Raw genomic sequence first — 15,350 nt, forward strand, 5'->3', positions numbered from 1 at the left:
ATCGAGACAAGTGCAGAAAAAAACTTCTCACACAGGTAGTGTATTAAGCAAGTAGAAAAAGTGTAGCGTCGTAGCTTTTTGTCTTGGTTTCGGTATTTGTGACATCTGGTGTAGGTTTATTGTTATTGTCAGTCTACATTTACCTGAAAGTCCTCTCACAAAATGATCCATGCTTAGCTGCAGTCCAAAATAGCATCAAATCATGATTAGTCAAAAGTTTGTTAAGGAGACCATGCAGGCTATCCAAAATGCAAAAAATATACATAACATCCAAACATCAGGCTTTATTAAGAGATAGAAAATAAACCAGCAATATTATAATTTTCTAAATAAATAATACAGGATTCAATAAGCAGAGTGCACTAATATGAGAAAATAGGCAGATGACATTGTATTCTTCTCTAATTCTTAGGAGGCAACATTGTCAAACTTGTCACTGTCACTGAAGTTAATTAAGGTTTTCTGAAAGTTCAAACGTTAAGTTAATTTGTATAATGAGCGTTACTGTGGCTTGATTTCCTTTGAAGCTCTGTAATTCATTCATTACTAATTAGAAAAGATAAATATGTTTTAGCTGACATACAGTATAAAGTTTACAGACTTGATATTCATAATAAAGTATTCAATAAGTATCTTTTGCAACACGTGAGGTTTACAATATGTTTCAGGTTTATTGTATTACATTTAATTTGTGAAAGTACTGACAGGTAAATAGTATGCAAATGTTTTGCGCTTAATCTGAGATTTAGTGAGAAGTTTCACATTTGTGAAGTTTCCACCTTTTTTTTTGAAGGAGACTGGGCGGAAGTCCTGTGTTCGCTGCTGCCGGTTAAACTCAGGCGAGCCAAGATGGCAGAATACCTGGCATCCATTTTTGGGACAGAAAAAGACAAGTAAGTATTTAATTATGTTTAACGGTTCTGGTGTTTGTGTATTTCGTGTGAAGTTTTCTTAAAAAGTCAACTTTTATATATATCAGAAATGCAGCGGTGTATGACGTCTCAACGCTGCACAACGTGCACTTGCTTAGCAACCGGCTAACGGCTAATCAGCGCGAGCTAGCTAACGTGAGGAAAATACCGCGCCGCCGCTGCTCATTACTACAGCGCGTGGGAGCCGAAAATTTGAATAACGTATAAGAAAAAAATTATTCAGCAATTATTGTGTTGCCTTTAACTCGATGATTAAACGAGTTATACACTTACTAACGCATCGCTGTTATTCGGCTAGTGCGAGTGAGTTCATGAAACCCGTTAAAGTCTTTGTTTCAGGGAAATAGCGTCGATGCAGCATCAAGCTATTCACCGTGTTATTAAAGAGGTTTATTAACCCTCAACCCAGACCACTTCTTTATCAATGGGACACTTATGTTAGGGGAGTTATTATAAGTAAAGGTTAATGAATGAAAAGGAGGTGCATGTGTATACAGGGCACGATGCGTGTTACCTCGTTATACTCTTTATACTTTTAAATTATCTTCTTTCTAAAAACCCTCTTTTCTCCTAATATCTCAATATTGTACGTCTCTGACACGTACAGTTTTTTATAATGTATTGGCCACGCCCACAACAATGTTAACCCCCTTTTGAGACGATTTTTATAAATTAATATTTATAACTTTTATGTAATTAATTATAAACGGACAGTTGAGGAAAAAGATGAACACTTATTTTTTTGTGAATCAATCGGTTTTGCTTCATCCAAACATTTTCTCTCGTCTAAATACCTTAAAGATATCACCTTTAGGAGATGGTGGCGGTCCATATAATGAGATTTTAAGTTGGATACTTCATCATAAACATTTCCCTGTGTTTTTAAAAAAATAAAATATTTGCAAAGCTCCTGACAGTTTGGTTTAACCACATATGTTTACACAATTCTAAAACTGAACTGGAACATTTTATATTCAAATGGACACATTTCATTGAAGAGGTTGAATACCCAATCCTTCAAGGAACGAGTGTATAGGTTGACCCTTGCATTGCCCATGTTCCTATCATTCATTTCATAGTTTTTGTGGACCATTGTGAGTTGTTTTTTTTTTTTGCTTAAGAGATCATTTCATCTTTGGAAGAAATCATTTCCACAAGTTTTTTAAGACTCATTTTTATCTTTTCTCTCTCAGGGTCAACTGCTCTTTTTACTTTAAAATTGGTGCCTGCCGACATGGTGATCGCTGTTCTAGATTACACAACAAGCCGACATTCAGTCAAGTAAGTTTTTTCTTTATTCAGATAAAGCACTTTGAAATGGGAACGATGAAAAGATTAATAAGTTCATGTCTTCATATTTTTATTAGTCAAAGATTTGCAAATAAAAAGTACTTGGCCTATATGACAGAGTCAGCAGTGTGTTAACCTACATCACAGTGTTAGAGTACAGATATATAAAACAAGACATTTTCAGCACATTTAAGAAATCTTTTATTGATACTATTTGTTTGCTGCTTGCATTAAAGTAGGATTTGTGTCTTTCATCAACATTGTTTTCAAATTGTTCATGTTTGTGTTTCAGACGATCGCCCTCCTGAACATTTACCGTAACCCTCAAAACAGCGCCCAGTCCGCTGACGGTCTGACATGTAAGCGTTTCAACTTTTAAGATAGAATGTTTTTGATGAGTGTTTTTTCCATGGTCATACAGCCATGTTTTCTCCTTTGCTGCCATCCTTTTGTAGCAGCAGTTCAGGTTTAAACAGTCATTTTAGATCAATTCATATCAACTCTGATCCCAAATCAGTTGTACACTTCGGCCTGTCTGTTGTTTTCAGAAGAAGTCTTGTTCTCAGTTTGAAAAGTGTAACGTTGTATCCTTTATCTTCTCCTTTTGAAGGTGCCATCAGTGACATGGAGATGCAGGAGCACTATGATGAGTTTTTTGAGGTAAGTAATGAACTGCTGCACATTGTGTCATGCACATTGGAGCTTGTGGATTTATTTGAATGCTTTATTCTTTCCTGAAGACACTAATCATTGGGCCATTGAACACTTTTATTATAATAAATCACATGGGAGGGCTGTCTGTGCAGTTTTGCACAAGTGACTGCAACAACAATGATTCTGTTACATTGAATGCAATTCAGGGGATAGAAACAAAAATGTTTTTCAGCAGTCAGAGAAGGGTCACTTGATCAAGTGTCTACAATCTGATCAAAGAATGTCCTCTGCAGACTACTGAATGGTGTGAAGTATTTCGCTCATCAGTGGCTGCTTAAAGGTGCAAATGATTTAAACTTCATGTTGACTGCAAAAGACTATTTGTTGTGTAAAGAGTTGTTGCTAAAAAAAAAAAAAAAATGGGGTAAAGAATGCTTCGCTTTTGCTTTTGCAACTGGAGCTCATTTGTTGCAGAGAATACTTGGTATTAAGTGTACAGACTCGATAGTTCATGTTGTTATCTCATTTCTCCTTGGGGATAAATAAATAAACCTCTACCAGATAGGGAATTTACTATTCATCAGATTATACCTTCACTGATTACATCTCCACATTGTAATGAACACTTCAATACATCATTCCTGTATCTCTGTATCTTGTACCTCGGCACCATTGCAAATGAGGGTTCTCCCTCAATGTGTTTTCCGAGAATTTAAATAAAAAGATGATTCCAGGCTTAATTTTCTCTCCCATCCATGCAGGAGGTCTTCACAGAGATGGAAGAAAAGTACGGAGAGGTGGAGGAAATGAATGTGTGCGACAACCTCGGAGACCACCTAGTAGGAAACGTGTATGTGAAGGTGGGTCTTCGGTTTATATCTCCATGCCACAGGGTGTAGTTTTGATCCAGAGAGTCCAGTGAGTTTTCAAGTCAATCAATCTTTGTTGTTTGTAGTTTCGTTATGAAGAGGACGCAGAGAAGGCCGTCATAGACCTGAATAATCGTTGGTTTAATGGACAGCCAATCCATGCTGAGCTCTCTCCGGTCACAGACTTCAGAGAAGCCTGTTGTCGTCAATATGAAATGGGGTAAGTGACAGAATAGAGTTGATATGCGTATCTAATTAATTTAAAGCAGTGCCGCATAAAAAAGGAGGATTAAGACATATGACATCAAAAATGTTTTGCATGGGTCAGGTTGAATGCAGTGTGGAACAAATTCAAAAGAATACTAGGAAAGAGCTGTTGAATTTCTTAAACAAAATCTACACAATGATGCTTATTAAAAGGGCTTTATTTTCCCTTCACTATTTAAGTGTCTATTGCTGCTGTGTATGAATCTTGCTTACCATTAACAGTGATACACCCATGTGATTCCTCTGCACAATGTTCCCGTTTTCCATAGGGAATGCACTCGTGGGGGCTTCTGCAACTTCATGCATCTGAAGCCGATCTCACGTGAACTGAGGAGAGAGCTCTATGGGCGCAGGAGGAAGGGGTAAAAAAAAACAAACATTACCTGCACATTCAGGCTCTTTTGTAAACCTGCCTGTAGATGTTTTATAGCCAATCATACTCAACTCTTCCTCATTTCCACAGCCGTCACAGGTCTAGGTCTCGATCAAGAGAGAGGCGATCTCGCTCACGAGACAGAGGTCGAGGAGGCGGCCGTGACCATGAGAGGCGTCGCTCAAGAGACAGAGAGCGCTCAGGGCGATTCTAAACCACAAGCCATGACTACTTGTCCTTCCTACCCCCATTCCTTGCCGGACTTTTTTTTTTCTTTTTCTTTTTTTTTTATTTCGAAGTTTGTATTCTTCAAGATTTATTCTAGGATTGATAGAAAGGTAAATGTAACCTGATGCAGAAGCTGTGACAGCATTGATGAACCTGTTTTTCTTGATTTCTGAAATTGACTTTCACCACATTAAATTTAACATTTTTAATTAACCTGACTGATTCATGATGTATTCTTATTACAGTACAGACATTGTAGCATCAAATGCACATTTCACCTCTTATGGACAATAGTGAAAATGAAATGTAAATGGTGGAAATTCTGGCGTTACAGCAGCTCCAAAAAACAGTAAAACGGGGAATATAAACAGCATCAATAGCAAAAAAGAACAGCTATGAGCAAATTAATTAAAGGGGTTAAGAAAAATACAATAGACTTAAATATTACAAGGCATAAACACTACACTTTTGCTCGTCAGGTCTTAAAACACTAACCTTAATGATAGATTATTCTGGGATCAGTAGCACAAAGATTCATTGTTCTGGGATGAGTATCACATAGGATGTCCTGGGATCAGTAACACAGGAAGGCTGTTCTGGGATGAGTAACACATAGGAAGGCTGTTCTGGGATCAGTAACACAAATAGACTGTTCTGGGATCAGTATTGATGATTATTATACAGAGAGATGTAGTGATGCTGTTAAACAGTCTTGACTGCGGATGGAATAAACGACTTGCGGTAGTGCTCAGTCTTGCAGGGTGGGTGTCTCAGTCTGCTGCTGAAGGAGCTGCTCAGAGCCCTCAGTGTCCTGCAGGGGGTGAGAGGGAATGTCCATGACATTATTTCTTGACGCGTGTATGTAAACTTTTGACCAAAACTGTATAAAATTGACATTAGCCAACAATTCATTAATTTACCAATCTCAAAAAATATCAAAAAAGGAAGAAATTGGACATTATAAGCAGGTGTCTATTTTTAACCATAACCTTACTAACATTTTAAGTACAAACCTTTAAAGGTGATCTGCTAAGCAATTTAAATTTTGTTAAAAAATATGTGGACCTCGGTCCTGACTCAAATTTGGATTATAAAATCCCAATGGACTGTGAATAATAAGATAACATAGCCTACTGAAAATATTTGATTATGTTCATACTTTATCATGTAATTCAATCAAGCCAAAAAAGCGAATTGATTTGAAATGTAACATTTATATCATCTAACACTGTGAAGCTATACTTGTGAAATGTGCTGCAAATGAATATCTACCCACGGATTATTTGGGAATCTTTCCCGGGATTAGTCTATGGGAACGCCGCCAAAATTCGTGCTGTACGGAGACGAACCGAACCGAACCGCTCGGTGGAAACGGGGTTCATGTTAACAGACATTCTGGCCTGTTCTATGTGTAGTGTCTCAGTTGACCAGACGGGGGCAGTGTGAGCACACTGCAGTGATATAGGCAGTGCATGACAAAGTAGTTTCTGTATTTCTTGAAGTTTTATAATTCTGTTTTAATCCTAAAAGCCTGGCCAGGGTCTGGAGTTGCAAATTATCCATGACTTGAAAACTTTGTGTGGATGGCATCTACTGTACTTTCACGTTTAACGTTGTGTACATTTATAGTAGCTTTCCCATAAACCATTGTTATTTGCAACTTGTACTGTTCTCCTTTATCATATTTTGTTATGGCCCTTAAGCCAGGTTATGTCATTCGTAAATTAAAATCTTTTTCTCTGAGTAATAGAGTTACCAAGTTACCAGTTATTTTTAATTTAAAAAAAAAACAAACAAACATGCCAACACCTGCTACTTATTTCCCCCAATACAACTGATTAGCTTTCATTATCTAGTTATATGCTTATCATTTCGCTTTGATACAATCTGTTGATTTCTCGCCCAGGTTGACCAACGTTGCCCTGAGAATGTTCTTAAATCACTCCTTATCTAGGACTTTTTTAGGCTTAATTAGAAGCTCTCTGAGATGTTTGTAAACACGGGCCCAGGTGTGAACAGAAGCCAAGAAGAAAAGTGTGATATGGAGACAAGTCTCATCTATTTGACATTTGAATTGACACCAAAGTAAGGACAAGAGACTACTTAAAAGATGAAAGAAGCCTAAAGATAGCATTAGTTCTGAAGTTTATCATCATGAATTGATTATAGTGTCTTTATTCTGAAGTCCTGAGGCAAACTTTACATCCGCCACAAGAAGCAGCTCATTTAGTCGTGGAAACAATCCCATGAACTGAGATGGTTGAGTCAAACACGTCTTTATTGAGTTAGTGAGTCACATTTGGGCTGCTTCGGAAACTTGTGGTGTTTTCTATTAAGAAAAAGACATTACTCATTGGTTGATTCGGTATAATTGGCCTATTACATAAGTGTACAGAAACGAACCCTGGCTTGTTATCTACTGTGATGTTACCAAGCGGCAACCTCCGGTGTTGAAAAATGAGTCCAGCTTGAGGTTGGCTCCAAGAATTCTGGTTCCAATAACACACCCTAATTAAAAAAGTCCAGTTTTTACAGCCAACGTTAACATACTGTACTTAAAAGCTGGTACAAAAAGATATTGTCTTCATTGGCACACTGCAGTCTGAGCACACTGAGTCTGACCCTAATGTTATATGAGAACATGCTGACACACTCAGGATCCTTTAGAAATGCATTGTGGGAAGAGCAGAGTAAGGGGGTTGCACACATATGACCGCCCCCAGTTAGTTTGGGGGCCTCTGCTTTGCTCAAGGGAACTTTAGCAGTGCCCATGAAGTCAAATTGCCACAATATGGGCTTCACAGGGCCTTCAACCGGACACCCTCCAGTTTCCAACCCAAGTCCCTGCCCTCTTTTTACTTACCAGGTATTCTGATGTCAGCATTAATGTTGTGCCAGGCTCCCTTTTTCTTATTCCTGTCCTCACATTGACATACTTGTGTTGAGAAGCTCCGGGTGTCAACAGACTGATACGATCAGTCTCTTCTCCATTGTGCTCGGCCTTCCCGCAGTGTCAATCTATTTGATATCACCAATCCATCATCAGCGAATTTATCACTGAAGTTAAATATTTTGAACTTACACAAAGACGCACATTTCGCGCGCACTTCGTCACACAATGGGTCCATCATGCCACATGACACGATTTCTTGTAATTCCATTGACTTTTTTATGGAGCCTACTATTGTACAGCGAAAAATAAAATTTGCCTTTGATGCGTAGCCTACACAGCTTCAGCTCTCAAAGCAATGGGAGTCCCTGCTCCCACAGAGTGTGTTTCTCTACCGTCAGTGTGTTGTTTTCAGTGTTTTCTATCACTTAACCTGAACAGCGCTTATTGTTATCTGTGCCTTGTACCTTCTCGTCAGGTGAAGTCTATAGCCTAACTGTCCTTTTTTGGTCTGTGATCAGTTCTCGTTAGTTTATAACGCCCTTTGACATAATGACAAAATTTAACAATTTTTCAGAATGTAGGCTACACATCATTCAAGGTGCCATGTATCACTGGCAGCTCATGATGGTGATGGAAAACAGTGGCTGCATTTCATTTGAAAATTACCTATGACTCACATCCACTTGTCTACCCCACAGCTTTTCTGTGCTATCAAAGCCAAAGCAAGAACAAACTGTACCTCTAACAATTGTAGGAAAGAAAGTACAACATAGCATGAATTTGAAGTATTGAGGTGAAACCTCCCTATCTCACTTCAGGTCCAGTATCTGAGTAAATGTGCATTTCATCTCTAGATAAGATAAGCATGGCTGTGACAGAAGTGAAGGGTTTCTTTCATCATGAGCCGCACAATTAATCACCATCGCCGTAATAGGCTAAGAACTTAATCTTGCCTTACACTGACATCGCTCATCGTGCTTCCAATTTAGTTATTCTCTCTTATACTTGAATGATTCCCTTTTCTGGATGTCTTCCAATTTTTTTTGTCATTCAACATCATTTTCATACATTTCACCTTCTTTTGGACATATTACAAGGCAACACATTTTATCTCCATATTTACCACATATTCCTAAAAACAGACATACTGTGTCTATATATTTCCAACACTTTGTGCACTGAACGGGTTATGAAACAAACAGCCTCACTGATAACTGCCATGATCTAAAAATATGTCCAGCATGGTATAGCAAAACTAATCTTGTTGGACATATTTCTTCAGCAATTATTCTGAACAGTTTATGACTGTCAGTGACTCTGGTACATGCTTTGAGTCTTCCTGCCTTGACATCATATGACACTTGGTCAACAACTATCTTCAATTGAGCGCTTCTCTTGAGAGGGAAACATAACACTTTGTAGGCGTCTATAGCTTCTCAACTTTAGGAGATTTCTTCACTTGTGTCTGTGACAAATATCCAACAATAATCACTTTGCATCATCAAGCCTCACATCAACTTGTTTATCCTTAATCCAAGTTGCATCTTCATATCTTTCCTTCCAGAGCTACGAAGACATGCTCCTCTTTCAGTGTCTCTGTCATCACTACAACTCTCTTTCAAAGTACTCTGTAACAGCTACATCGTGTCAATATGTCTAACCTTATACAATTTCAACATATTTTGTTTTTGTCACCAGCAAAAAGAAAAGAAGTTATCTCTATCATATAAGCAGTACAGCATAATTTGACTTGTAACAGGACTTGCTTTGACCTAACAGATGCTCATACATCTCATCTTAGAATGCCAAAACATGTTACATAGATAGATAGATAGATAGATAGATAGATAGATAGATAGATAGATAGATAGATAGATAGATAGATAGATAGATAGATAGATAGATAGATAGATAGATAGATAGATAGATAGATAGATAGATAGATACTTTATTGATCCCGAGGGAAATTCAAGTTGTTGTTTTTTTTAGCATCAACAGGATACAAAAACTGTTTGTAAAAGTTTGTGATGATTGTGTTATGAGAGAGGCAAAGCTTCTGAATATCTTAGTGAATCATCTAAATATTGTTCCCAAAATAGAGCAATATTCTGAGAATGTGCTGACATTGTTTGTAGCCTCTGTCCTTTTAAACCGCACTGTCTGCAGGTCAAACAGGGTTGAAGGAGTTTAGACTGTTTGAACAGAAGCTGCATGTGCTTGTGTAGGGGTGAGCCAACATTCGGGGTTGTGCTCAGATGTTTGGACTGAGAGGAGCGAGAGGGGAGAAGGACAAGGGGAGTCAAGAGTAAAAGTTAAGGAAGGAAAATGCAGAAACATACGCTAACTTGTACATTTGCATGTTTACACTAGAAAAAACTGATTGTTGTTGATTTAGAAATTCAAAGAGGCCTGTGTCAATGTCATTAAAAATTCTGCTTAGAGACACACTTTGGCCAAGGGCAGTACTGCTAGCAATACTAATTTGCTATAGTGTCAATGTCATGCAGACAATTAGTGATGGGAGTTCTGGCTCTTTTTAGTGATCGAGCTCATTTGGGTGGGCTCCCAAACGTCTATTTACATGGTACCACTTTGGCATGATTAATGTTTTGACCTATGACTAAGACGTTGTACATATGTTTCTAAAATGATTAATTGTAATTAAACTAAACCTGATATAAAACATTGTCATACAATGACAGCAAGGTGTGCCCGAGAAGTGTGGAGAAAAGTTCATCCCTTTAGTCAGTTGTGTTTGTAATTGAAATAAAGCGAGGGGAAAAGGAAAAAGGCTCTAAAAACATGGTTTATCATCCTTGTTATCCTCCTTATGTGCGATACCCAATTTCTCCACCTCGCATGTAGTTTACATCCTCGTGGCTGGAAATAGAGGTCTGTAACTGTAACCACCGACATCCTTCTGCTGCCTTAGCCAGTCATTTGTTTGTATTTGTTTCTTTTTTCTTCAAAATAGGCCCCAATATTAAAAAAATACAAATCAGGATTTTAAGGATATTTTTTTGTATATTTTTACTGTAAATATTAAAGCACTTTTTAGTTTGTCATTTTATTACTTAATTGTCTAAAATAAGAATATTCAATACTAAACGTTTGTTTTTCATAGGCCTATACTTATTTTTTATTAAAAATGCATTGAAAGTTGATCATTTAGGTTTATATTTTTTTTATCGATTTAGAGACTATTCTCAGAAATACTTAGGTGACATATTTGATTTCCTGGCTTTGGGGGTAAACAGATGAATGTGTATTTATCTATTTACCTGTAACAAAAGAAGGAAAGCAAAATGTTAAACATTATGACATAAAATAATTGGCCAGAGGAGTACATGCCTCGAAATGTGAAGACTATTTTTTTCCCAGTCTACTTAAAGGATATCTAAATTCACACTATAGGACTATAGTCCAAAGAAAACACTCAGCTAAATTATAGTTTATTTAGTCCTTCAAATCCCTTTTGGCAGGCCCAGGCATTCTTTATTGATGGGATGGTTAGCCTAAGGGAAGCTAGTCTCTTTAAATCTTTTTTAAAAGTAGATTAAAGAGGAAGATATGTTTCAGCTAATGACTTTTGGCTGTCTGACCCATTTATGTACACCTGTGTTTGTAATTGTTAAGTGTTGTATGTCTGTAACTTTGTTTAAAATCTGCTTCTGCTGTCTTATTCAGGACACTTGTAAAAGAGATGTTTACTCTCAAAGAGGCTTTTCCAGTTGAAATAGGTGAAATTTTAAATCAAAATAAATAAGACTAGCTTTGCTGGTACCCACTGGAAAGACATGAAAAACACACTAGATGATATTTCGTCTTAGTGGCACAAATGAAACCCCAATAGTTTTTAAACTGGGCACAGCTATTTGCAGCAACTGAGGACTCTTGTAACTAGACTGTTGCCTTCGGTTACATGACCCAGACACAGACCCTCTCGGCCTGTCACAGCCCTGCTGGTACAGCCCATCACACTTCCTGGCCACCATTATCTAAGTCACACGTGTGGAGTCATTGGGTCATGACACCCAGTTCGCAACCCCTCGCTAAGAAAGCTACGCCTGCGTCAGCACTCAAAATGGTTCAAGCTCTGAGCCATTTCCTGTGCCATTCCTCCCTGTGAAATCAATAGTGTTGAAAAAAAAGTTGACGAATTCAATTTTGTAATCGTTCAAGAATCAACCAGAACTTCAGTGTGTAAATGAATATATAATACATAAATTCTCAGATTTGAAAGCAAAAAAAGAAACACACAAATGTTTATCAGGTGAACCCTTTGGTAATCATGAGATTAAAAAAAAAAACTTTCTTAAAAAGAGACGAGAAGATCCTGATGTTGATTCCTGGTAGGAAATGCCTCTTTAGTTTACAGGAACACAGCACAATGGAGATCATTGTGGGGAATCACAGGGTTTATATGAGGCAGTGAAGTGGAGGCAGGACGCAGCCGAAAAGAAGAACATGTCCTGGTTTTAATTTACTTAATTTGCGTCATTCCTCCGTCAAAACATGTAACGTAAAGCACAAGCGTGTCATCTTATGACATGAAAGACCCCATCCACACGCCGTCTCTCGTCATCCCCCTGCTTCATCCTCTCCAGCTTGGATCACGCTGTCGCAGTTTCACGGAAAAATAAATAAAGAAAAGTAGCCTAGATCATTGGAATGTAAAAGTTGGACAAACAGACATGTCGTACACCTGATTGAGTTATTGAGCTCGAGAGAGAGAAGTAAATGGCAAACGAATTGAGGGCAAAGCAACTGTTTGTTCTAATTTCTCTCTTGCGTCACACACAGCCCCCTCAGGGCGAGCACGCCAGTTTGAAACTAACCTTTGCACTTTATTGGGAGGGGAAATGGGGACATGTGTGTTGGTTGGCAAAGTGTGTTTATTATTTTCTTACAATCTCTCGTGCGTTAAATCTCATTTTCATTCTTGGTCTCTTTCCTTGCTGGAGAAGTCAGCTGAGAGTTAAATCCAGACATATTTTCTATTGTTCTATCAGCCTGTTCGACAGCTTCATATGAGAACTTCAGTGATTGTATCACAATCTGTCGTGAGCTAAAGCAAGCCAAGTAATCTCTGCATGAACTGGATTACGAATGTATCATGATCAGATTAAGTTTTAGTTAACACTTATAGTAAAACACAAAATTGGGTGTTTCCTCTTATTCATATCAAAATCATTACTCAAATGTAACCTGCTGCACTCCAAATGGCTGAGCCAGAACTTTGTGATCAGGCGGGCAAAACTGGAGCACTGACGTTTTTAATCTTTTAACTTTAGATTATTATGACTTTTTTTATATATTTTTTTAACATTTTTAACTTACATTACTGACTTTAAATTAAAGGCAGCACATCCTCTCTCCAGGGCATTTGGTTAAATGTGTCCTTGGGGGTCTGGAAACTGGTTGGTGTTTAGTCTGGGTTTGTATGTATTATCGTAAAGTATTTCCTTTGTAAGGGGGTCATTGCTGCTGGTGTGAACCGCACCAAATCATGTGTTATTGCCAAGCTTTATTGAGTTTGAAATTACAATAAATCATAACAATTGGTTTGCACCACACTCTGCCTCTGCCTTCATCACTGGCATCCAGCTGCTCAGTGGCTATTCCTTCACATGTTTATACTTCACCTTCTGTGTGCTAATAACCTAAAACACTGTTATACATAGATAATCTTCTGAAAGATTAACAGGGCAGAAAACTGCAAGTGCACAAGTTCAGTGGCACATAGACCCACACATACACATATACAGACACACAAACCCAGTTGTGCCTCTGAGAACAGTTTGATGCTGATGCGCAGTGAAAGGCAGAGGTGGTACATTAGATGGAGTGTAGAGCTGCTGTGAGTCAGGCTGTGCTGCCGTGTCAGCTTGTCCAGACAGAGACTTCTTACCAGGCTGTGTGTAGGTGTCTCTCAGGGGACAGTCGGGCTTTTCTGTTACAAAACCTCAAGTTCAGGCCAGCAGCTGCTGCAGCTTTTCAATACTTCATGACATGCAAGGCCGCCTGCCTGGTAACACAGCGGAACACTCCATCTGAGGGTCACAGTGCTTCAGAATAAAATATTTTGAATCAGACATCCATTAACAGATTATCTCTGGGCTTCGCTGTTTTTAAAAGGTCATTATTTGCTAACAATAAGCACGTTCGCACCAAGCTCATTTCTGATTCTTTAGTAAAATAAATGTACAGTCTTTTCTCAAACAAAATGTACAATTTAGATTTTCTCTCTGAAATATAGATGATTTGAACAAAAGAGTGTGTTTATGCAAAACCATGAGGAACACACGTTCCTTGAGTTTATTCTTTAGCTCAATGGATAATAGGTGTATAGTTCTGTACTGCACTTAAAAGTCAAATTAGAGCAATTTGTCATAGAACTTGTCAACCCTTGCATTAAGCGATAGAATGGAAATATTCTTTGTGTTTAGTTTAAACATAAAATGACCATCCTGTCTGGTAAAAGACCAAAGTGATTTGAAAATGACAAAAAGATAATGGGGAGTTTTCTAAAAGATCAAGAAATAAATGCTACCATCTGTGAGGAAACCCAGGTATGAAGCTTGTGGCTCAGTCCCTGTAAGCGGTGATATTTTCAGCAGCAGCACCATTGTTACTGCACTTATGGATGTTTTTCTCTGACCTGATTCTCTGCTGCCTCATGCACCTCAGTGCCTTTGACATCAGTGACCTTGCTACCATGGGCTTACGTAACTGTAACAGCGTCTGTTTTCACAGATGTGTAACATGAGCCCTGACACTGGAGTTAATAAGCTCCGTATCGTGTGTGTGTGTGTGCGTGAGATCAATCAGCCACACAGCCTCTCACACCTACGCTATCAAAAACAACCTTCAAACTGATGACAGCAGCTTGGTGGTACATGATGTGATGTGTGTGTTTGATTTCATGCACCAAATTCAAAACAAAAATGACAGATTGGGTGAAATTGCTTCATGTGTGTATGTGAGAAGGTGTATGTTTTTGCATTGTTTTCGATGATGTGTGTGAGGTTGTTTTGACTCAGTTACTTTTCCATTTTGGGAGCTCCCTTCCTCCAAATCTGTTTTTTCCATCACTTACGTCAATGCCTCCGGACTGTCACTGAGTGAAAGGGTTTTCCCTCTCAATTTCCCATGAGGGATGCTGCCAACGTATTATTGCAGGCCCTGCACTTTATGGACAGATGGGTTTCTGTACTGGCTGAAGGGAAAACTTCATCAGAGTTTCTGAACAAACTTCCTGAGTAATCCCCCAACTTCCTTGATTGCTTTGTTGGCCCTGGTGTTTTCCAAACAGGTGTTTGTTACACAATTAAATAATCTAATTTGCCATTTTTCCCCCTAACATCACAAGATCATGACGTTAACAGGATGTGCGCTCACTTCCTCTGAACAGAGTGCTTGTTCCTGTCATTTGACTTGAGGTCATGCAGTAAGTTTGGGCTACAGAGAAGGGAACTAAAAGTGATATAACTGAACGCCTTTGAAGTGTGGGTCAAGTCTTGTAAATTTACAAAGACACAGCCAAGCAGAGGATTAAGACAGGAAAAGGCAAAAAGCCTGAAAGGATCTTAATGTGTGACACAGAGCTTAACAGCGTAGGACAGGAGGAGACGGAAAAAAAAAAAGTAATAAAATACAAGGACCTAAAGTGGCATATCTCTCAGTCCGGACCATTAATTACCTTGACAAATTCAGCAGAGCCCCATGACTGCTGGGCTGGAACAAAATATTGCTCCTTGTCTCAAACAATCTGCTCTACTAATGCTAACCCTTGCCCTCATACTCGACCCATTTTCCTGCCCTCCGTCCGGTTGTGCAAACTC

General features: G+C 38.4%; 1 protein-coding gene across 1 annotated transcript; it reads left to right on the forward strand.

The window, feature by feature from the left end:
* The first annotated feature begins 793 nt into the window (after window positions 1-793).
* u2af1 (U2 small nuclear RNA auxiliary factor 1) lies at window positions 794-4,826 on the forward strand. The gene is made up of 8 exons (XM_079357718.1): window positions 794-893; window positions 2,126-2,213; window positions 2,515-2,581; window positions 2,833-2,882; window positions 3,638-3,736; window positions 3,832-3,965; window positions 4,282-4,374; window positions 4,476-4,826. The coding sequence occupies exons 1-8, from the start codon at window positions 850-852 to the stop codon at window positions 4,597-4,599; spliced, it is 699 nt and encodes a 232-aa protein (XP_079213844.1). The 5' UTR covers window positions 794-849; the 3' UTR covers window positions 4,600-4,826.
* Window positions 4,827-15,350: the final 10,524 nt, after the last annotated feature.

Source organism: Symphodus melops (assembly GCF_947650265.1).
Source record: "Symphodus melops genome assembly, chromosome: 12".
In the NCBI taxonomy this organism is placed as follows: Eukaryota; Metazoa; Chordata; class Actinopteri; order Labriformes; family Labridae; genus Symphodus; species Symphodus melops.